At 42.9% G+C, this 24,341-nt stretch overlaps 1 protein-coding gene across 8 annotated transcripts in view; it reads right to left on the bottom strand.

Moving 5' to 3' along the window:
* The window catches only part of EXOC1 (exocyst complex component 1), a 105,493-nt gene that overhangs the window by 68,689 nt on the left and 12,463 nt on the right, over nucleotides 1-24,341 (bottom strand). For all 8 annotated transcript variants that reach the window (XM_089669268.1, XM_089669270.1, XM_089669273.1 and 5 more), the window contains exons 2-4: nucleotides 21,788-21,943; nucleotides 2,924-3,054; nucleotides 656-815 (exon numbers count right to left, since the gene is read on the bottom strand). In XM_089669268.1, the coding sequence (XP_089525394.1) occupies nucleotides 656-815; nucleotides 2,924-3,054; nucleotides 21,788-21,911 (415 nt within the window). In that variant the 5' untranslated portion in view covers nucleotides 21,912-21,943. The remainder of the gene's footprint in view (nucleotides 1-655; nucleotides 816-2,923; nucleotides 3,055-21,787; nucleotides 21,944-24,341) is intronic.

Below are 24,341 nucleotides of genomic sequence, written 5' to 3'. Positions count from 1 at the left end.
TTTTTTTTTTCATGAAACAGGTAAAAAAAAAACCAAAAAAAACCCCCTGTACGATCTGTCAGTGATTAAGGAATACAGAAGTGATCTGTAGTGACCCCTGTCTCTGTATTCATTGAGGAAAGGAAAGGGGCTGGTAAAAACATGTTGTGGTTTGCGAAGGGGGGGGTGGAGTAAGCAGGGCAGGCAGGGAGAACCACTGTATAGAGAGGGTGGGGGACACTGTCACATTTTAGGTTAATAGCTCTGATCAGCAGCTTGTTAGCCGCTAAGTCAGAGCTATCCTTTTGTTCAGCGGAGTCTGGAGCATGAGCTTATAGCAGAGGAGGATGGCAGGTCCATACAGATTTGGCCAGCTAAAAGCAGTGCTATAGGTCCAAACGCTGTATGGACCTGGCAGTGAAAGGGTTAAGTCAGTGGGGGCCTTAACTTTATTCATATAATATACACAGTATTTCAGCAATGCTGACTATGCAATATGGATCCAGTTCCTGAACTGTAACAAGCTACTACCCGACTGAAGGGAAAAAGAAGGCATCAGTGTAATTTTTAACTGACATTTCCCACAGCTCATCATTTTCAAAATAAGATTTCCTTTTATTTAGGTGTGGGATGATTAACTCCATTGATGACGAAATATAGTCTCCTAAGGACCTACCTTCCAAAAGCTGCGGACTGACATTGGCAAGGTCAATTTTTTTTCTCAGGTATCTTTGGTTTAGTTTCAAGATACAGGAAATGAAAGCATTCTTTTCAGCTGGACTGCTGGCGACCCACTTGTAGACTTTATCAAAATGCAGATCAAAGTCAGGGTTTTCCTAGAAAGAAAATAGATTCATATTGGCACAGTTGTAATACCCACCTATCGGTCATCAATATACAAGAACTAGGGGGTGTATTAGTAAACGGTCGCCCAGGATTCATTCAAAGACTCGCAAGCTTTTCTATTTGAATTCAATTTGAAAATTGTGTGACTCCTGGATGAAATCTGTGTGTATCTTTTGTAAAAACCACATATAAAAACAGACCTAAACAGTGTCTGGATTTGCCACAAAGTCAAATAAAATTTTCACATCAATACAGAGAATTATTTTATTAGCATACTAACTAAAAAACAATGAGGCCTGTAGCATGAATCCTTTAAAGTGCTTAACTGCAAAGTACTAAAGCTGAGGTTTAGTTAATGCTTTCTCTGGGATATAGGTTCAGTAATATTACATACCACTAATGAAGTATATCCCATGTCCTGCTCATTACTCCTAAGTGTAGAAATGTTCCTGCGGTGAAAACAGGTCCTCTACACATTGCTGAACTTCCAGGGCTGAGAGAACTAACTTCCTTGTCTCTAACATTGTAGTAAATTAGGATGGTTGCCTTACATTTTCTCTCCTCCATTCAGAAGAGCACTTGCATAGTTTTCACTATAGGTGAAGGGCAGATCAATGGCAGGAGCCTCATCCTCACTCAGATGGATCTCAATGTAGAAGAGAAAGGGGTGGGCAACCGTTGGTACTACATTGTTAGCATACATTTACAGCACTGATCTGTGCCATGATTAAGTGACTCCTGTGCGCATGAAGAGTTATTGCAGCCTAGTCAGCCAAGCGGCCGAAGGGTCGGAATCCAAAAGGAAGGCTGGGAAAAGATGACAGTGCCTGTAACTGATGGGAACACTGAAGCGCAGCGGTAGAGATCACTTGCCAGGTAAGTCTGCCATAACGAGCTTATTTGCTGTGCATAATAGCTTATAATGACTAAAAAAAGAAAAAAAAAAAAAGTTTGATGGAGGTTTCATTCCACTTTACCCAAACACTGCCAGGATGTTCAGCAATGTGAATAGGACCAGTCATCACTGCAGGCAATAATTTCATACTAAAAAAGCAACTAGCAGGATATTCTTCATTAGGTGTAAAAAACCAAAATGTTCCTGGACCTACAGTGTATCCCATAAAATAAAAAATTAACTAAACTTCACCATTAGAGCCCAGCCTTCCTCTCACCCTCCTCTAAATAACTGCTGCCATTAAAAAAAAAAAAAAAAAAAACAACACACACACACAAAACTATCCGCAATTTACTTACCTGAAGCTGTGGTCAAGTGATGCTGCTGACCCGATCCTTTTCATATCTTCTGTTTACTTCTGGGGTCCATCTTCGGGTGTCCACATCATCGCCTGCTTGATCTGGACACCGCTAATTGGTGGAGGCAACACGTCCAGCAGCCAGGTCCTCTCTCATAGGCTCCAGAGGTAGAAGAACTCATGGAGATGGTGAAGGGACTGGTGCCCAGGAAGATTACAATCAGGGAGAAAGTTGCAATCTCCAGGGCAAGAAGTTAGCTTGGCTCATAAAGGAAACTGTGACTTTGATGGATTACACTGTGGGGTGGCATAGGAGGAGGTATTTGGAATCAAGACTGAAGAGTAAAGTAACTGATGAACAATGCACTATTTAAATGTAATTTTTGCCTGGAGCTGGAAATTAAATAGTTTCCTGTAGAGAGTAATTACTTCTCCCACTGCCCATGTTGCCTAAGGTCTAATAAAGAGACATTGTCCTTGAAGTCTCTTCAGACATCAACACTTCCAGGAGTGCTCAATGGTTTCTTCTACCACTTACCCCTATGTCCCTACAGGACACAGTAGTGATGTACGAGTGGGAAGGAAAAACCACTGAGCAGAGCAGAAAACCAAAGACTGACTTTCCCAGAAGTGTTGGTGTCTGAAGAGACTTCACAGGGCGATTTCTTTTTATGACAATTGTGTTCAACGGTTCAGACAGTGGTACAGGTAAATATCTACTATTTTCTTTAAGGGGAATTGTTTTATTTACCCTTTGAGTTAAACAACAGAGTAGATTTAAAGCCCGGCAGATGAGCAGCAATATTTACTGGGTAAAAGTCCGCGTGAGTGAAAACACAGCTTACCTTGAGGTCATCTTTGGCATCCACCATTGTCAGGTCTTGCAGCAGCCATGTGGTCTGGGTCTTATAGAAATCCCCTTTGTCAGATTTCTTTACTTTCACCACTCGAACATGAACTGGACGCTCCGTTGTTACTTTAGAAAAAATTGGAGAGTTTTGTATTTAATGTGAAAATCACAATGGATTAAAAAAAAAAAAAAAAAGAACTCTGCTATCAAAACCAGCAAAAGCAGATGCATGTTTGAACATGTTATGCAATGTGTCAATGTATGTTGCAACATGGCAGACAATTCAAAATGAATGGGCTGCCAACACACCAAAAATGATGCATGCACCATTTCTGGCAGTGCATAGTAGTGTGCTGCAATGCACATACGTCAGCAGGGTGCCATTCAGAATAAATGACATTGCATTGCACCAACAAATGCAACCTGCATTGCTGCAAATTACTGAAACACAATAGCATGAATGAGCTCTCAAAGTCACACTTACTCCAAACTCTTCAGCATGTATAAAGGACCCATTCACACTGTTCTGTCTTTGCTGCATTGCATTAGCATGCAATACAATATGGCAGCCCCTTTCATTTAAACACACTGACAACATCCCAAAAATTGGACATACATCATTTTTTCAGGTATACTTCATCACAATGCACAATAGTACATTACTGTGTGCTGTGGTGTGCTGCAAAGCACGTGCATAGGGGTGCCACTGAAAATTAATCACATTGTACTGGAGAGGTGTGAATGGGCCCTAAAGAGAAAGCAGTACTAATGAGAGAGTACACGTTTTAAGGGCTTTGTGGCTAACGAAAAACAATAATGTGAACTTCCAAACTGTAGGCATAAGTAATACCAAGGTACACTGGCTACCTGGACCCTGAAATTGACCAGCAACATCTGCTGTGTGCATGACAGAGAAAAGCAAAACATAATATAGAACAGCTTGGATGACCTGAAACCTAAAGCGTTAAATACACAATGCATAGGATACAGCTAACCTTACATTACTAAGTGCTTTAATTGCTCAGAAAAAAAAAACATAAAAAGGTAATTGGAGGTTAAGTAAGCAGTTCCTGCATTAGCAGCCATTAGTTACTGTGTAAGCTAACTCTCCATCTAGATTGCCTGCACCTGTTGTCCAAGTCCCTCGCGTACCTGTGATATCTAGTGAAGCAAGAAAACGAAAAATGATGGATAATCACATATGATGAATAATAAAACCCTATTATGTGTTGTTAGTGTATATTCCTGAGTCAGGTTTGTATCTCTGCCCAAATTGCTACAAGTTGAGAAAGTCCAATGGCCTTCGTTCATATCACTATTGCCAATATAAAAATGTGAACCGATAGCCCCTTTAAAATAACATGTTTAATACCTACCTGTCCAGCAGCACGTAAGGGTGCTATTGCTACTGCTAGATGATACTTTCTTTTGTGTCAGATAGCATATTACCTGCTGCAAACTGCATGCCTCTCAGTGGCCGCTACCATCAGAGCACGCTAATGATGCATCAGTCAGCAAGCTCCAGGAGAAATGCTATCCGATTTAAAATGAAAGAAAATTATTACATTTTCCCATCCATGCTAAACAGGTGGATAGGGGCATTTCTTCTGTCAGCTATTGTATTCAGCAGCCAATAGTTTACCACCTTGCTCAACAAAAAAGTGATTTTAAAAATCAACTGAGCCTGGTAGAAAATGATGTTTGCAAAGCCACCCACGGATCGAATTTCAGCCGATTTAGTCGGAGTCGCCCATGATTTAGGCTATCAATGGCCAGCCTTAGTTTCTACTGTGCCCTGTAGTGACATAGCAGACTGCGGGTCAAACCACAGCATGCAGTGTGGTTCGTAGGCATTAAGCACCACCAGACATGATGAAAATACTTTGTTAGGCATAGTTCTTCAAGAGAGAAGATCAGAACCCAAGTCTGCATATCTGCTATCAGTTTCATTTTTAAATGTATTCTGTATTATGGAAAATGTGGAGGGTACAAACACCCACAACTGAGAGCAGAGGTATCTACTGGAAACCTCGAAACATAAGAAGCTAAGAACTTCACCAGGAACCACCTATAACTAGAATATCCCTTTTAGATTGCCTGACCCTCTAATACATTGGGATACTCATATGCCTGCATAATGTACAGTGCTGTGAAAAAGTACCGGTTACATTTACCGGTCGCAGTTTTTATGGGAAATCTTCCAGCATGAAAGATGAGAGATGACTAGCTCCACCTGACATGAAACACAATAAAAAATTGACAGAGTTTAAATCCCCCGCCCTTTCCTCCCTTTCTCAGTTAATGCAAGAGTATTCCCGCACCCCGATGCACGAAAAGTATTCTGCCAATTTAATCAACACCAGATAAGGGTGGGAAGTAGGCCTGCAGTCCTGGAAGATTTCCCAGAAACACCATTACCGGTAAGTGTAACTGGTGCTTTTCTCTCGTCATCTTCCAGGACAGCAAACCAGAGACAAGCAAGGAACTAAAGAACTCAGGCCTACCTTAGGGTGGGACTACTGCCTAGAAATACGTTCCTACCGAACGCCAGGTCCTATGGTAACAACATCTCTACCCTGTAGTGTCTCATGAAGGTGTCCTGGCTTGTCCATGTGGCTGCTCAGCAGATCTGTTCAACTGATGCTCTTGCCCTTTCCACCCAAAAGGTCGCCAGCGATCTAGCAGAGTGAGCCCTCAGGTATGAAGGAACTGTAACCCCTGACTGCTCATAAGCTAAGGAGATGGCTTGTCTGATCCGTCTAGATATTGTTGGTTTAGATGCTTGCTGTCCCTTCCTTGGGACACTAAGCAAAAAGGTGACTAGACTTCCTGAAGTCACTTACTCCAAATATGTCAGCAAACACCTTCTGACATCTAAGAAATGAAAACTTTTTTCCCTTTCATTCTTAGGGTTTTGACAAAAGGACGGTAAGACAGTCTCTTGTGGGCACTGTTCTTTTCCGCTTTGTGTTTCACTTGACATACTGTCCAGGATCAAAGAACGGTAAGCTCAATGCACTCTCACGTATGTTTCATGACCCAATTGTACCATCCGAACCTGACACGATTCTGCCAGCTAAGAACTTTTTACTCCTACAAACTTTTACTCCTTGTGGCACAAATAAGAGAAGTGGTTGATGATCATCCACCCCCCTTGCAGATGCATCTTCAGCTAAGAGACGGTCTGTACCTTCACAAGGAACAAATTTACATACCAGAACAACTCAGAACTCTCATCCTTAAAAGATGTCATGATCATCCTTTAGCGGGTCACTTCGGGATCCAAAAGACCTCAAATTTGGTCTCCCGTTGCTTCTGGTGGCCAAACTTAATGAAGGATTGTAAGAACTATGTTAGATCTTGCTCAGTATGTCTCCGAAACAAGTCTGATAAAGTCAAAACCTGGGGCCTGTTGGAATCTCTGCCAGTACCTGAAAAGCCATGGAGTATGATTTCTCTGGATTTTATTGTAGAGCTTCCCCCATCTCAAGGGTTCACCACTATTTTTGTCATGATTGATCGTCTGTCAAAGATGGCTCACTTCATTCCCTTGAAAGGGACTCCTTCTGCCGCTGAGACTGCTTCTATCAGAGAAATAGTAAGATTACATGGTGTTCCTAACAATATTGTGTCCGATCGGGGAGTACAGTTCACTTCTAAGTTCTGGAAAGCTCTGTGTGAGGCACTAGAGATCGAACTTCGCTTCTCTTCTGCGTATCATCCGCAAACAAATGGACAAACAAGACTCTGGAACAATACCTACGATGTTTCTCATCTTATTCACAGGATGACTGGGTGTCTCTCCTTCCGTTAGCTGAATTTGCATACAACTCCATCCACTCTGCTACCAAACAGTCCCCTTTTTACTCCAACTATGGATATCACCCTTCCTTCCTTCCTGAAATACAGGTGGAACCCGCTGTCCCAGCAGTACAAGAAAGGATGGATTTCCTCAGTAGGAACGGCCAAATACTACAAAAACTATTTTAGAGGCTCAAGCAAGTAACAAAAAATTTTTGACAGAAAAAGAAGGGGCAACCTAAATCTGAAACCAGGAGATAAAGTCTGGTTATCTACCACAAACCTAAAATTGAACGGTCCTTCAAAAGAAGCTTGGTCCAAGGTACCTGGGACCATTTACAATTAAGAGAAAAATTAACCCTGTGGCTTTCAAATTAATACTACCAAAGAATATGAAGATTCATACGGTATTCCATATCTCCCTGTGAAAACCAACTATACCAAGTGTATTTCCAAATCGAGATCCGGAGACCCCTTCTCCACTGGTGGAAGGTAATGAAGAATAGGAGGTGGAGGCCATCCTGGATTGTAGAAAGAGGGGTGGTCAGACCCAGTTCCTCATCAAATGGAAAGGCTACGGTCCAGAGGATAATTCCTGGGAACCATCTGCTAATGTCCATGCTCCACGGTTAGTGAAGGCTTACCTTCATCTTCATCCTGAAAAACAAGCTTTAGTAAGCAACCGGAGGCTGCCCCTAAGGGGGGGCACTGTAAGGGAATTCCCGTGAGACGGCTGGCGAATAGACGTGCGCATGCGCACAGAAATGCGCGATCGCGCACACGTACACACACGGCGAAGATTGGCGTCAGACGTACTATTTATATTTCAATATTTTTTATTGAGAAACAGACTTATAATAGCATAAAACAGGATGGCAAAAAAAAAAAAAAGGGGTCCACCTACATGGTGGGACGTTATATAGAATCACAATCACAACACTGATAGGCACGCAAAAAACTTGACTAACAATGGCAAAAAGGATACACACAGAGTGACATTACCATCAAGACGTACAGGTTTCATCAATCAATAAACAAACAGAGACTGAACTGTAGGAATAAACCAAATGTAACAAAAACAATGCAGCGGATAAAGTAGAAAAAGAGAGAAGAAAGAGAGAAAAGAAAGAGGAAACAGCTCCTAAGAAAAAGGAAAAAAATAAGGGGGGGGGGTCAGCTGTAAGACTCTCACGATACAGAAATGTAACTAATTCAAGGCTCCCAAGTCCCCTCAAATCTGGACACATTGTCATTGACAAAACTTATAAGTTTATCGTTTACCATTATCCAATTAAGTTTATGTTTCACCCTGTCTAACGGGATCACAGATTGTTTCCAACTTCTAGCTATGGTAATGCGAGCCGCCATTAAGAGGTATAAAATTAGTTTAGTAAATTTTTTGGGAACGTCAGCAGGAAGTATATGAAACAATGCCACTTCCGGTGATCTACGGATATTAACTCCTGTTACCGAATATATAAATTAAATATGTGGATCCAGAACCTACTCAAAACTGGACATTTCCACCAAACGTGGAACATAGTACCTTCTTGACCACAGCGTCGGAACCAGCTAGATGATACTGAGGGGTACATTTTGGCCAAGCGAGTAGGAACCAAATACCAGCGAAGTAGCGTTTTATAATTGGATTCAACAAGATCAGTATTAATCGAGATCTTCAATAAAGTACGAGCCGCATTCCGCCATGTATCTAAATCTAATGAACTATTTAAATCCCACTCCCATTGGGTCATGTAGGACAATTTAGCGAGGGGATAAACAACGGAAGCATAAATAAAGGATAAACGACCTCGCATCATCCCACCCGCTCCACAGGAGACCTCGAGGGAAGTAAGCGCACAGGGTTCTCTGAATAATCTAAGTTTGCTAATGATAAAAGAGAGAAGTTGGTGATAATTAAATATTTCTCCGGGAGGCATCTGATATGTCGTCAAAAAATGCTGAAGTGACCGAGGACTAAACCCATCTAAATAGTCTCCGATAAGTAACAGACCCTTATTAATCCACCACTGGAACACTGATGGAGATAGACCCGGTGCAAACTCAGGATTACCAAACACTGGGGCTAATGGGGTATGTGGAGAGGAGAAAGGTTTGCGAGCTCGCCATCTATCCCACACCGATAATGAATAGGATAGAGTAGGACACAAAATAGGAGGACGCAATCCACCGGGAAGCCACATGAGAGTACCCACAGCGCATGGATGGCACGAAGGAGCCTCAATCCCGACCCACTGGGGGACATATCCCCTGGCCGTAGTACACGATAACTCTGATATTTGGGCTGCCTGAAAATATGCCAGGAGATTAGGGAGTCCCAAACCGCCATGCCTCTTCAGGGAGAATAAGGTAGACTTGTTAATCCTAGGGCGTTTTCCCCTCCATATAAATCTAGGGACCGCTGCTTGTAGTAATAACAGTTCCCGTTTGGGGACCATGATTGGCAGCGTCCTGAAATAGTACAATGATCTCAGTAAAAAGGTAATTTTAATACAGACGTACTATTTAAAAGGTGCCTCTGCTTGTGCCGAGTGCTGACTGGTCTTCAGCTGTTCCCCGTTTCCTGCTTGTTTCCTGTATGATTTCCTTGTTGCTGACCTGGCTTGATCCTGACCTGACTCTGATTACTCTCCTGCTTGATACTGGTTCCTGACTTCGACTCTGCTCCTGACTTTGGCTTGCTTCTGATTTGGTACCTCGCTGTCCGCCCGTTGATGACCCTGGCTACTCCTCTGACACTGATCATGTCTCCCATCCCAGCTTCCTGCCTTGCTCTGGTGCACACCTGGCGATCTACCATACCAGCTCTGCATATTACTACTGTGCCTGAATTGCAGGTTCATCAGTCTTCCAAGGTCACCAACCGCAAGAGCTGCAAACAACATATACTGGCGCTCTTGTCCCCCTGGTCCCTAGACACCCTCTGTTCCACCTCCAGTGGGGTCAGGGCTAGTTACACAAATGAGGCCGACCTCATCATTTCAGTCTCCTATCAGGTATGTGACAGTTGGCTTCCCAGGATCTATGCAACAGCATCTCAGACCTACGGTCCATCGGATTCTTGATGTTACCAAAGTCCTCAAAAAGGACAGGTTAGACTTTTTAGACACTTGCGATAGCGCAACATCTAAAAGAATTTCTCTTCCTCCTCTTCCTCAAAGAGGTACTGTCTTTTACAGGTCTTTAATTTTAGGACTCACCTCACAGGATGTTTCCATTCTCTCAAGACAATATCTTTGAGACTTTGGTGTACAGGTAGTACTCGAATTTGCGGTTTCACCAACCTCCTATACATCTTATCTTGGGCTTAGGCCTGCATTGGTGGTTTTGGGATGTCCTCTGAGGCGTAAATAGCCCTTAGGAGCCCCTCCATTTCATCCACCGCAAAAAGGTGTCTACCTTGTCTAGATTCCTCGCTAGCCTGGCTATCAACTTCCAATTCTTCCTCTTCTTCCAGGGAGCTTTGGTGAGAAACCTCGGCCTTCTCTAGGTCTTCCTCCTCTGTGACCTGCGAGGATGAGGGACACAAACCTCCTCCACTGCTTCCCCACCCAAGTCCCCGCCAGGGAGGAAGTCCCCTCCCTAGGTGACAGAGTGTCCACCTCTCTAGATGTCTGGGCCGTCTTGAAGGATTGTAAGGTGGCTAACATCTCTGTTTGCACCGATAAAAAAGGGTTTCTTTTCCTGAATTCTTGTGGATACATTTGTAACACAAGGATCTGCCATGGTCTTGCGGAACTTTATCATTGCAATAACCACACCATTTGGAGCGTGGGGGGGGAGGTTGGCTTTATCCTTAAGTGTCTTGTGGGTGCTCTCTTGGGTAGTTCCACAAGGCTCTAGGAAGAGATAAACAAGGAGCCCATTTAAAATGGTGTATCCCCCCCATCCCCAAGGCACAACTGTGAGGGAATGGGTAAGGACTCTACCTCCCCTCCTCTCCCCCACCAGTCGAGTCAGACTCACCGCCCATGGCCTTCTCACTGGCTGCAGCCACTGCCTTTTCTTCCATCCTTAGCAGGGCCCTTTGGGACTGCGTTGCTTTCACTAGGCTCCTGGGTCCACGCTCCCAGGGGTAATTCCTGGAGGCTGCTCACTGGCCTCATGAGGAAAGAATCACTGAGCAGTGCTGCCATCTTTAGGGCAGAAGTCTCACCCTCACCTGAAGTGTACTGAGAGCGAGTCCACAGCCTTGCTCTCACTTCCAGTCCTGCACTCACGGACCCTGGGCTCTCTATCTGCCTTCTGGCAGGACTAGCAGCAGATCCACAGCGGTCGCCACACTCACCCTACAGGGGCGTGCCACGCGATTCAAATGCCAGCCAGCAGTCCCATACCCGTGTGAAGCCACCTCGCGGCCCGGTCCTCACCTGGACAAGCCTCCCCGCTGCCTCGGAAGAGGGAGGAAGGACGCTCGTCCCTGGAACACCAGGCACACCTCCCTAGTGCCTGGGAAACTCCAATGCATTGGGAACCCTGGAGTGGGTAAGTGACCCCAGTTACAGCCTGCCCTCTCCAGGTCAGCTGTTTAACCCCAGGGGGAATCTTCCAGCCCTAGGCCTTAGGTCTGTAAAAATAACAAATGTTTTGCGGCAGGGAAACACAATCAAAAACTGGTGGGGATGAAAGGGCGGGAAATTTTTGATTGTGTTTCCTGACAGGTGGAGCTAATCATATTTCAGGTGTGCTGTCCTGGAAGAGGACTAGAGAAAAGTATATGACCCTTTCCTGATTATTTTTTTTTGCATATTTGTCAAACTTAAATGATTCAGATCATCAAATAAGTTTTAATATTATACAAAGATAACCGGAGTAAATACAAAATGCAGATTTTGAATGATGATTTAATTTATTAAGGGAAAAAAGCTGTCCAAACCTGGCTGGCCCTATGTGAAAAAGTAGTTGCCCTCTAAACCTAATAACTGGTTGTGCCAACCTTGGTGGCAACAACTGCAATCAAGCGTTCGATAACTTGCAATAAGTCTTTCACATCGCTGTAGAGGAAATTTGGCCCTCTCTTCTTTGCAGAATTGTTTTAATTCATCCACATTGAAGGGTTTTCGGGTATGAACAGCCTGTTTAAGGTCATCCCACAGTATCTCAATCGGATTTAAGTCTGGACTTTGACTAAGCCACTCCAAGACCTTAATTTTGTTAGTTGAGCCATTTAGAGGTGGACTTGCTGGTATATTTCAGATCACTGTGCTTCTGCATAACCAAAGTGTGCTTGAACTTGAGGTCACGGACATTCTTCTTCAGGACATTCTGGTAGAGCGCAGAATTCATGGTTCCATCAATTATGGTAAGTCGTCCTGGTCCTGAAGCTGCAAAGCAGCCCCAGACCATCGCACTACCACCACCATGTGTGACTGTTGGTATGATGTTCTTTTTATGAAATGCTGTGTTAGTATTACGCCAGATGTAATGGAATGCACACCTTCCAAAAAGTTCAACTTTTGTCTCATCAGTCCACAGAATATTTGCTCAAAAGTCTTTGAGATAATCAAGATGTGTTTTGGCAAATGTGAGATGAGTCTTTGTGTTCTTTTTAGTTAGCAGTGGCTTTCACCTTGGAACTCTCCCATGGATGCCATTTTTATATACGGTACATACATACATACATACATACACACATACACTACTCAAAAAAATTAAAGGAACACTTTTTAATCACATTATAGCATCAAGTTAATTAAACTCCTGGGATATGAATCTGGTCAGTTAAGTAGCAGAGGGGGTTAATAATCAGTATCAGCTGCTTTGGTGTTAATGAAATTAACAACAGGTGTACTAGATGGGCAACAATGAGACGTCTCGCAAAACAGGAATGGTTTTGCAGGTGGAGGCCACTGACATTTTTTTCCCTACTCATCTTTTTTGACTGTTTTCCACTAGTTTTGCTAGGGTCAGTGTCACTACTGGTAGTATGAGGCAATACCTGGACTCTACAGAGGTTGCACAGGTAGTCCAACTCCTCCAAGATGGCACATTAATACGTGCCATTGCCAGTAGGTTTGCTGTGTCTCCCAGCACAGTCTCAAGAGCATGGAGGAGATTCCAGGAGACAGTTACTCTAGGAGAGTTGGACAGGGCCATAGAAGGTCCTTAACCCATCAGCAGGACCGGTATCTGCTCCTTTGTGCAAGGAGGAACAGGATGAGCATTGCCAGAGCCCTACAAAATAACCACCAGCAGGCCACTGGTGTAAATGTCTCTGACCAAACAATCAGAAACAGACTTCATGACGGTGGCCTGAGAGCCCAACGTCCTTTATTGGGCCATGTGCTCACTGTCCAGCACCATAGAGCTTGACTGGCATTTGCCATTGAACACCAGAATTGGCAGGTCCACTACTGGTGCCCTGTGCTTTTTCATAGGTGAGAGCAGGTTCACTCTGAGCACGTGACAGATATGAAAGGGTCTGGAGAAGCAGTGGAGAACATTATGCTGCCTGTAACATCATTCAGCATGACCGTTTTGGTGGTGGATCAGTGATGGTCTGGGAGGCATATCCATAGGAGGGACGCACAGACCTCTACAGGCTAGACAATGGCACCCTGACTGCCATTAGATATCGGGATGAAATCCTTGGACCCAATGTCAGACCCTGCGCTGGTGGAGTGGGTCCTGGGTTACTTCTGGTGCACGACAATGCCCGGCCTCATGTGGCTAGAGTACGCAGGCAGTTCCTGGAAGATGAAGGAATTGATACCATTGAATGGCCCCCACGCTTGCCTAACCTAATCCAATAGAACACCTCTGGGATATCATGTTTAGATCCATCCAATGCCACCAGGTCGCATCTCAGATTGTCAAGGAGCTCAGTGATGCCCTGGTCCAGATCTGGGAGGAAATACCCCAGGATACTATTCGTCGTCTCATTAGGAGCATGCCCCAACATTGTCAGACATACATACAAGCACGTGGGGGCCATACAAACCATTTTGAGTTGCTGCGATGAAATTTCAGCAAAATGGACAAGCCTGCTGCATAATTTTTTGACTTTGATTTTCAGTGTGTCTTTGAATTCAGTCCTCTGTAGGTTGATAATTTTCATTTCCATCAAATGATGAGGCATCCTTATATTTCTAACACATATCAGTATAGCTATCCAGCATTTTTCCCCATTGAGATCAGATGTGTTTTCAAAGTGTTCCTTTAATTTTTTTGAGTAGAGTATACGTACGTACAGGTGAAACTCGAAAAATTAGAATATCGTGCAAAAGTTAATTTATTTCAGTAATGCAACCTAAAAGGTGAAACTAATATATGAGATAGACTCATTACATGCAAAGCAAGATAGTTCAAACCGTGATTTGTCATAATTATGATGATTATGGCTTACAGCTCATGAAAACCCCAAATCCACAATCTCAGAAAATTAGAATATTGTGAAAAAGTGCAATATTCTAGGCTCAAAGTGTCCCACTCTAATCAGCTAATTAAGCCATAACACGTACAAACAGTTCCTGAGCCTTTAAATGGTCTCTCAGTTTGGTTCAGTAGGAATCACAATCATGAGAAAGACTGCTGACCTGACAATTGTGCAGAAAACCATCATTGACACCCTCCATAAGGAGGGAAAGCCTCAAAAGGTAATTGCAAAAGAAGTTGGATGTTCCCAAAGTGCTGTATCAAAGCACATTAATAGAAAGTTATGTGGAAGGGAAAAGTGTAGAAGAAAAAGGTGCACAAGCAGCAGGGATGACCGCAGCCTGGAGAGGATTGTCAGGAAAAGGCCGTTCAAAAGCGTTGGGGACTTTCACAAGGAGTGGACTGAGGCTGGGGTCAGTGCATCAAGAGCCACCACACACAGATGGATCCTGGACATGGGCTTCAAATGTCGTATTTCTCTTGTCAAGCCGCTCCTGCACAACAAACAACGTCAGAAGCGTCTTACCTGGGCTAAAGAAAAACAGATCTGGTCTGTTGCTCAGTGGTCCAAAGTCCTCTTTTCTGATGAGAGCAATTTTTGCATCTCATTTGGAAACCAAGGACCCAGAGTATGGAGGAAGAATGGAGAGGCACACACTGCAAGATGCTTGAAGTCCAGTGTGAAGTTTCCACAGTCTGTGTTGATTTGAGGAGCCATGTCATCTGCTGGTGTTGGTCCACTGTGTTTCATTAAGTCCAGGGTCAACGCAGCCGTCTACCAGGAGATTTTGGAGCACTTCATGCTTCCTTCCGTAGACAAGCTTTATGGGGATGCTGACTTCATTTTCCAGCAGGACTTGGCACCTGCCCACACTGCCAAAAGCACCAAAACCTGGTTCAATGACCGTGGGATTACTGTGCTTGATTGGCCAGCAAACTCACCAGACCTAAACCCCATAGAGAATCTATGGGGCATTGCCAAGAGAAAGATGAGAGACATGAGACCGAACAATGCAGAAGAGCTGAAGGCCACTATTGAAGCATCCTGGTCTTCCATAACACCTCAGCGGTGCCACAGGCTGATAGCTTCCATGCCACACCGCATTGAGGCAGTAATTGCTGCAAAAGTACTGAGTACATATGCATGCTTATACTTTTCAGAGGTCCGATATTGTTCTATGTACAATCCTTGTTTTATTGATTGCATGTAATATTCTAATTTTCTGAGATTGTGGATTTGGGGTTTTCATGAGCTGTAAGCCATAATCATCAAAATTATGACAAATCACGGCTTGAACTATCTTGCTTTGCATGTAATGAGTCTATCTCATATATTAGTTTCACCTTTTAATTTGCAGTACTGAAATAAATTAACTTTTGCACGATATTCTAATTTTTCGAGTTTCACCTGTATGTATATACCAACGTAATTTGGTTGAGAGATAAAACTAATTCTTTTTCCATTTTTTGTTTCATACAGGTCCAAATCCTACTTGCATTCCTTGGCGGTTTTATACAGGAAAAGCAAGTGGCATTTATAGGGTTTACTGGACAATGGTGTAACTCACTTTGTTGTGAAAACATCCATCAACATTGCCAATGAAGTGCCATAAAAGGTTTCCTAAGTGGATATTCATCATGCCAATATTACTCTGTAAAAGCACAGGTCATGGTTAGCATGCAATCTCCTAGCAGGAAAGGATAACCACCAGATGAACACACAAGGGAAATAAAACAGCTGAGCTCTGTGTTGCAGTATATATTAGATTGAAACTACAACCCCACCTTCTATCTACCGCAGTTCATTAAAGGAAACCTGATCGGCTATATAGACTGCCATTGCCAACTCCTTCCAAAGACACTAGTAGAATGACGGTCAGACTGAACCAATAACTTCAATACTTTCTGATACACTACATACAGATTAGGATCATTCTAACTCTAAATGTTCCATACATATTCCAGGCTTCATTTAAGGCAAATTGAGGCCACTAAACATGTCGTAAGAAAAAAAATGGTGGCTGTGATTGCTTAAAGTGGTTCTAAAGGCTTTACATTTTTTATCTCAATGCATTCCATGCATCAAGGTAAAAAATGTCCCACTAGCTGCATTGCCCCCTTCAACCTTCCACCCCCCCCCCCCTCCACTTATACTTACCCATGTCCTATCTCAATTCAGCACTGTGCCTGTCTGTGCTGGTTCTTGTGCCTGTCTGTAGTGGTTCTTGTCTGTGTTTCTCTCCTCACAGGCTGAAGTGATAACAGTGGAGGGAGAGGGGTGGGGCCAAGCCGTGCTGTGTGTGTCTATGGACGCACGCAGCCTGGCACAGGAGCAAGCCTATAGGTGTGCCACCATAGGAAGCAGCTTCCTATGGAGGCATACAGAGAAGAGGTGGAGCAAAAAGCAGTGGTGTGGGACCTAAAAAGAGGTATATATATATATATATATATATATATATATATATATATCCCCCTTACAACCACATTAAATACTGTACTTACTTAGTCAGTGACCAGAAACAGGTATGCATATCAGAAAAATTAGGAGAAATGTCTAAAGTCCCGGTCTGCATATTTATTCCAAGTCTGCCACTCAAAGTACTAAAGCCAGAGGGTCAGCAATAAAAGCATTACAAACAAGTACTTTAAAAGCAGTATTAAACCAAAACCAAGTGTAATATATTGCAGCTTATCAGTTCTGTAATGGCTGCATTAGTTTCCTTTTGTAGACTTTTTTCCTCTGTTTTCACCTAGTGATCTGGCCAGTAACACACCTCCTGTATTAGAGCTTCCTCTACTCTGGATGAATGAGCACAGAGGCACATTTGGATAGCAGCATTGTTAAGCTGGGAGGAGGGGAGTGTTAGATGCACTAGCAAATTTAGATTCTCTAACAAATTGTTAGTTTGTTAGTTAACTCCAGCTAACCTTTTATAAGCAGTTACAGCAAACAGTTTTTTTTCTTGCGTGATAAAAGATTTACATAAATAAATAAATAAATAAAAGGTGATAATTGTAAGCATCCCTGTCAGTGCCAAAAGGTTTTCCTCAACCCTGTAACAGCTACATCTGCAACAGCTTGTTCTGTTGAAAAGCAAAAGGATTACTGTCCAGACCACCAGCTAAAAATAAAGGAAAGCAAGCCTTTAAAAAAGAAAACACAACCATCCCATCTAAGAATTGGTAAGCTGCAATATAATAAAATGTTGGGTTTGCGTTTAAAAGAGAAGTATGTTTTTTCTTTGTTTTAGAAATCATACTTACCTAGGTGGATGCAGCATCAGTCCGATGCTGAATCTGTCCCCCACCTGCTCTAAGACCAAGAACTGAGCGATCAAAGACCATCAATTGCTCAGTTCTCAACGAGCAGAGAGCTGGTGACTGTCAGTCACCGCTATCTGCTTTCCCCCACCCCTGCGCTCACTAGAGCACTACTGAGCTGCGGAGGAAGCGGGAGTGGCTGGCTCAGGCTCTCAGCAGATCGCTAAGTGGTGAAGCCAGGCACCAATGCTAGGTGACATAGTGTCAGGATCTTTCCCCAGCTTAGACCTGCTCTGAGACATCATTCGACAGCAGACTTTAGCCTGCTGTAGGCTGATAATGGGTCACAGGCGTGCAGAACAAACTGCACTCCTGTGATCCACAGGAGAAGTACAGCCACACGAGCTTCGGCTGTACTTCTCCTTTAATACCACTTTAATGCTTATTTTAACATCTACACATTTACAGTATATCAAAAGCCTAACAATAAGCTTCTGTTAACAGTTAAATATACAACTGAAAGCTTTTTGTTACATCTGTTTAAGAAGCTCAGAAAAGTACATTTTAATCTTGCCATAAACCTAATTAACTTATAACTTGCTGTGCTGGCTGTTCAGTTACATTGTTCTTAGTTTACTCTGAGAGCTCCAGAAGCACCCTCCTCTACATTATGGAGAATAGGAGTGGGGGGGTGGGGGGTGGGTCTGTGGTCCAGCTTGTCTCTGTTATTATACAGTACAGTAAATACTGTCGTCCTAGGACAAAAGTGTGTTACTGGCAGGATCACGAGGGGAAATAAAATAAAAAAAGAATACCTGGAAAGAAATTTCAGTCACCACATCTAAGGATTGATAAACTGTAACATAATACATTTTTTTGTTTTTGGGTTTTGATACACTTTGATGCAGTGAAGTGAAGAAATGATACTTGGCAAGAGAGACAATGTTACTTTAGAATGATTTATAAGCTTATTTTAGGATTGGGCTGTATGTTGCAGCACAACATGTCAGTCCCTCCATTTGGCAGACCACCAAGAAAATAGTGTGTGTGAGTGTGTATTCTCCATGGTCCCACTGTATGTATGAATATTGCCACCCTGGATGGACTAGGGACTATGAACTAAGGGAAATCTCCCCAATGGGAAACAGATGACAAAAAAAAAGCATGAAAACATGTAAGGGGTTTTAACTGGGGATGCACCGAAATTTCGGTAACCGAAACGTTTCGGCTACCAAAAACACCCCTTTTGGCCATCGACCGAAATGAAAAAAAAACACCGATACAGGTGCAGAAAAAACCCCACCCCTCGTCACCCGCTTGCCTGCCACTGCCGCCACTCAGTAGTTCTCAGTCTTACCTGAAAAACCATCGATCCCAGTGCTGGGCATAGAGAGGAGTGTAGGAAAGATGGCCACCACTCATCTCTATGCCCTTGGAGTACCGGAGCAATGTCACTTCCTGTTCTGGCCTTTTTTTTTTTTTTTTTTGTAGGACTAAATCAATGTTTATTTTTTTATCTAATGCTTTATATTGCAGAGGAGAGATGAGGGTCCTATTGACCCCATATCTCTCCATAAAGAGGACCTGCCACTTATTATTTCTATCACAAGGGATGCATGCATTTCTTGTGATAAGAATAAAAGTGATTAACTTTTTTTTTTAAAAAGGACAGTGCAAAAAAAACCAAAAAACAATAAAACCCATTAAATAAAAAGTTTAAAAGTGCCCCAATCCCACCGTGCTCGAACGGAGTGTTGAACGCATACTTAGGCCATGCTCACATATGTAAATATTGTTCAAACCACACACGTGAGGTATCGCCACGAATGTCAGAGCAAGAGCAATAATTCTCGCACTAGACCTCCTGTGTAACTTTACACTGCTAACCTGTATAAATTTTTAAAGCATTACCCATGGAAATTTAATAAGTACCGCAGTTTCACGCCATTCTACGAGCATGCGCAATTTTAAAGCATGACATGTTGGGCATCTATTTAATCGCCATAACATCCTCTTTCATATACAAAATAATTGGAGTATATATTTTTTTTTTTTAAATCAAAGTGTATTTTTTTCCAAAAATATATATTCGTTTTTAAAAACTGCACATTTCTGTTTTCGGCCAAGTGCATTTTGAATTTTCATTTTCGGAACTAGAATCTTCATTTCGGTACACCACTAGTTTTAACCCTCCCTTACGCTATCTAAAAAGAAAAAAAAAAAGTTTTGCCTTTACTTCCACTGAGTGAGTTATAATACAACACTATACCATACAGTTTCTACATCCACATTCCTCGGTTTTTGCATGAAGTGCAGATTTAGGCCCACTTTAACCATGTGTGGTGCATTATCATTTGTTATGTTAAGGCAGATCACGAATTTTGAATGGTTTGCCAATACACCCAAAACTGGCCAAGCACCATTTCTTTTTAACACACTGCACCACAATACACATATGAATACAATCTGTGTGTTATAGAGTGCTGAAACACATACAAGTTGAGGTGTGCTTACAAGCTGTGATCATTTTGAATGGAAGTGTAATGCCCTAAGGCTGGTGCATTACTAGTGCTGTTGTGTTTTAAAGTGCTTTACCAACATGCAAACATGTAAACGGTGTGCTCTAGATGTGTTTAAGGCTCATTTTGCACTGAGTCCTAGTCCGGATCATTTTCTAGGAAATTAATTCAACAATTAGACTTTAACCACTTGCCTACTGGGCACTTTTACCCCCTTCGTGCCCAGGCCAATTCTCAGCTTTCAGCACTGTAGCACTTTGAATGACAATTGCGTGGTCATGCAACATTGTACCCATAGGAAATTTTTATCATTTTTTTTCACACAAATAGGAGCTTTCTCTTGTTAGTATTAAATCGCCACTGGGTGTTTTTTTTTGCACTATATACAAAAACAGAGCAAAAAATTGGAAAAAAAAAAGAAAGTTTTTCTTTGTTTCTATCATAAAATTTTGCAAACAAATAATTTTTCTCCTTCACTGATGTGCGTTGATGATGCTGCACTAAAAGGCAGCACTGATGGGCAATGATAGGCAGCACAGATGAAGTGGCATGGATAGGCAGCACCAGGGGCGGACTGACAACTCATGGGGCCCCCGGGCAATAGGGGATCATGGGGCCCGTGTCCTTGCCCAAACTCAAAAAAGCCTATGAAAAAGGTACCAGGGGCATCTCATGGGGCCCCCTATTGACCCCGGGCCCTCGGGCAGTGCCCGAGTTTCTAAATGGTCAGTCCGCCCCTGGGCAGCACTGATAGGCTGCACTGATGAGGCAGCACTGGTGGGCATTGACGAGGAGGCACTGATATGCAGCACTGATCATCAGTGCCCTGATGATCGGTGCAGATGTTGTCAATGTCATGTGCCAGTTATCGGCAGTACTTTCCGCACACTGTGATAGCATGAGGAAAGTGCAGCCCATAACCAGCAACTGCATTTAAATTGTGATCTGCTCTGCAATTGGACACAGCTGATCACGTGGTAAAAGACCGCCGTGATTGGCCTTTTACCTCATCATGTGATCAGCTGTGTCTGTAGGATATAGCGATCATGGAGAGCGCCGGGTGTGCACCACTGGGAGCGCGCAGGAGGACGAGTTCTGGGAGGACGTCATATGACGCCCTCCCAGAACTGGACAACCACGCTGTAACCGTCATTCAGCTACAGCGCGGTTGGCAAGAGGTTAAGAACTTGCTCCCCCTTAGAGCTCCACACTAAAATGAATAAGCAGCTCAAGCACAGACAGCCAATCACTGCTTCTGCTACACACTGCAATAGTAAACTTGTAAACAATAATACAGTAACTCACAGGGGTACTGAGAATAAAAGGAAAACTTTTATTTCGGATAGAGTAAGGAAGAATTATAACACTGTCAAGCTTGTTTTTGCTATCTGTGCCCCATTGGAGAGAATTCCCATCAATCCCTTTCCCATAGCCAAAACAGGAAGTGAGAGGAAATACCTACAAATTAAGGGAATCCCCCCATCCTCTAGGTCACCAGAACTAGTGTCCCCATTGGAAGATGTCCCCTCTATTACTTTTCTGGGGACAACCCAAAATTTGCTATTTTTTTCTTACATTCACTTTTAATGATAATGTTACCATGACAAACAGAGAGGGTAACGGGGGCACAGACAGCAATAAAAACCAACAGGTGTTTTAATCCATCTCCACTCTGTCCAAAACTAATAACAAAGTTTTGCCTTTAGTTATACACTTCCACCTTCTGTCTTCCGATGTGTTTCTGTTTGCCCGGTTGAGCTTGTTTGCACATCAGCACCCATCTGTGCTTTGAACTGCAGGGGAGGAAGCTTTACAGCGCTTTGAACGGCACTCACGTTTTTATATATGAAGAAGCTGACAGTTACACTGTTGTACTGACTTACCTGTGGCACATAAAAAGCAGTTTTTCTTCTTTTTTCCAGCTTTGCATACGTTCACAATACTGAGGAGGCGCTCATCATTTGGAGTGAATATGTCCCTCTGCAGGGCATGCTTGATAGCAGTCATCTTCACAGAATTTCTCTCACATCTATTTCAAGCTGTAGAAAAAGACAGAGATGTCAATCAGGTAATTTGTTCAGCCTTTGAATGAAAAGCTTAAAATATTCAGGAAGCACTGACACATCAAAACATCAATGATAGAAACTTCCAGGATCAAAAACTACATTTTTGTATGCACACTGCACATGCAATGTAAAGATCAAATGTTCCCCCGGCAGCTCCCCCTTCTCTCAGTAAGTGGCAATCTGTCTTATGTTTATTTATTTTTTTACTCACCTGATCCAAGGAATGAAGGAATCCTCTTTTTTGTCCTGTGATATTATCAGTAACATCCAAGAGGGTGTTCTGCATCACTTTCTCCAGTTTAATTATTCAATCAGCTCAGCAGTGACAGGGAGAGCTAAAGTGGTTGTAAAGGCTCAAGGTTTTTTAACTTCATGCATCTATGCATGAAGGTAAAAAACCTTCTGTGTTCAGTAGTGCCCCTTAGCTGAGCTCCATCGATCCTGTGATGTGCACATTAGCCTTAGCTGTCTCAGGTCTCTGCCTCCTCATTGGCCGAGACAGCAAGTAGGAGCCAATGACTCCTGCTGCTGTCAATCACAGCCAGGCAGCCAATCAGGAGAGAGAGAGAGGGAGCGGGGCCAAGCTGCAGCTCCCTGTGTGAATGGACACACAGAGCAGTGGCTTGGGAACATGCCTGCTCAGGTGTCCCATAGCAAGCTTTTTGCTATGGGGGGACCTGACAGAAAGAAGGAGCCAGCAGGGGACCCGAGAAGAGGAGGATCCAGGCTGATCTTTACAAAACCACTGCACACAGTAGATAAGTATAACATGTTATTTTCAAAAAATAAAAAAAAATAACCTTTAGTATTGCTTTAAAGTAGAACTATAGGCAAAACTTTAATTTTGGATAGAGTAATGGAGGGTCACAACGCCTGTCAGTTTTATTTTTGTTTTGCCATCTGTGTCCCATTGGGGAGATTTACCTTCATTTCCAAAACAGGAAGTGAGAGGAAATCCCTGCAAGTTAAGGGAATCCTTGGGGCCCCCCAGGTCACCAGAACTAGAGTGCCCACTGGAAAATTTAGGAAAACCCACAATTTACTATTTTTTTTTTAAATTTCACTTTCAATGATAATGGTAAACATGGCAAATAGAGAGGGTAATGGGGGGCACAGACAGCAATAAAAAAAAACAGGTGTTTTAATTTCCACTCTGTTCAAAACTAAAAAAAAAGTTTTGCCTTTAGTTATATTTTAACATTGTGACACTGCTGCCAAGGGTGACAACACTGCAGAAAATTAATTGCAGTCCCTGCAGCATTGTCACCCTTGGTAGGCTTTTACTTATGGTATTCAAATTAAAAATGTAATTCAAATAGTACACAATGATTTTAAAGCAAAGGGAGCTTATCATAATGTGTTTGAAATGAAGGTATAGGTTATTATAAAGGGATTTTTGCACAGATTCTTTTAAATTAAGGTAAAGTTCAACTTTATAGTGAATCTGAATGAGAAGCTTCTTCTGATAGCTGCTGTTCTATGACATTAGCTTCACTGCAAGGAATGTCACTGCTAACGAAAAAGTGTGTAACCTGATAGAAACTCACCAACTTCTATCAGAGAATTCTAAAGCCTGCCATACACTGGAAGATTTTTCACAAGACTGACCAAACCCAAACAATAAATGTAACAATCGAGGTACAACCCATAAAGACTAATATCAATGGAAGATATTGGTGAAAATGATTTTGCTACTGAAAAAAAAGTATTCTTTGCACAATTTTGTTATCAAACAATTCATTGCTTAGGCTCCAGTCACACTTGTACGACTCCAAAGTCCAGTCAGATGAGAAGGCCTGGCTCGCATTCTCCGCTCTAATTCATCCCAAAGGTTTTCTATCGGGCAGTCCAGTGCCAGTCAAGTTCCTCCACCCCAAACTCACTCATACAGGTCTTTATGTACCTTGCTTTGTGCACTGGTGCGCAGTCATGTTGGAACAGGAAGGGGCCATCCCCAAACTGTCCCCACAAAGTTGGGAGAATTAAATTGTCCAAAATGTCTTGGTTTGCTGACGCCTTAAGAATTCCCTTCACTGGAACTAAGGGGCCAAGACCAACCCCTGAAAAACAACCCCACACCATAATCCCCCCCCCCCCACCAAACTTTACATTTGGCACAAAGCAGTCAGGCAAGTACAGTTCTCCTGGCAGCCACCAAACCCAGACAACCAGACACATCCATCAGATTGCCAGACAGGGAAGCGTAATTTGTCACTCCAGAGAACATGTCTCCACTGCTTTAGAGTCCAGTGTTGGCGTGCTTTACACCACTGCATCCGATGCTTTGCATTGCACTTGGTGATGTAAGGCTTGGATGCAGCTGCTTGGCCATGGAAACCCATTCCATGAAGCTCTCTATGCACTGTTGTTG

The sequence above is a fragment of the Staurois parvus genome, unplaced genomic scaffold (assembly GCF_062004578.1).
Source record: "Staurois parvus isolate SC_StPar_1 unplaced genomic scaffold, SC_StPar_1.0 ptg000071l, whole genome shotgun sequence".
Lineage (NCBI taxonomy): Eukaryota > Metazoa > Chordata > Amphibia > Anura > Ranidae > Staurois > Staurois parvus.
This window is presented reverse-complemented; position numbering and strand designations above follow the sequence as displayed.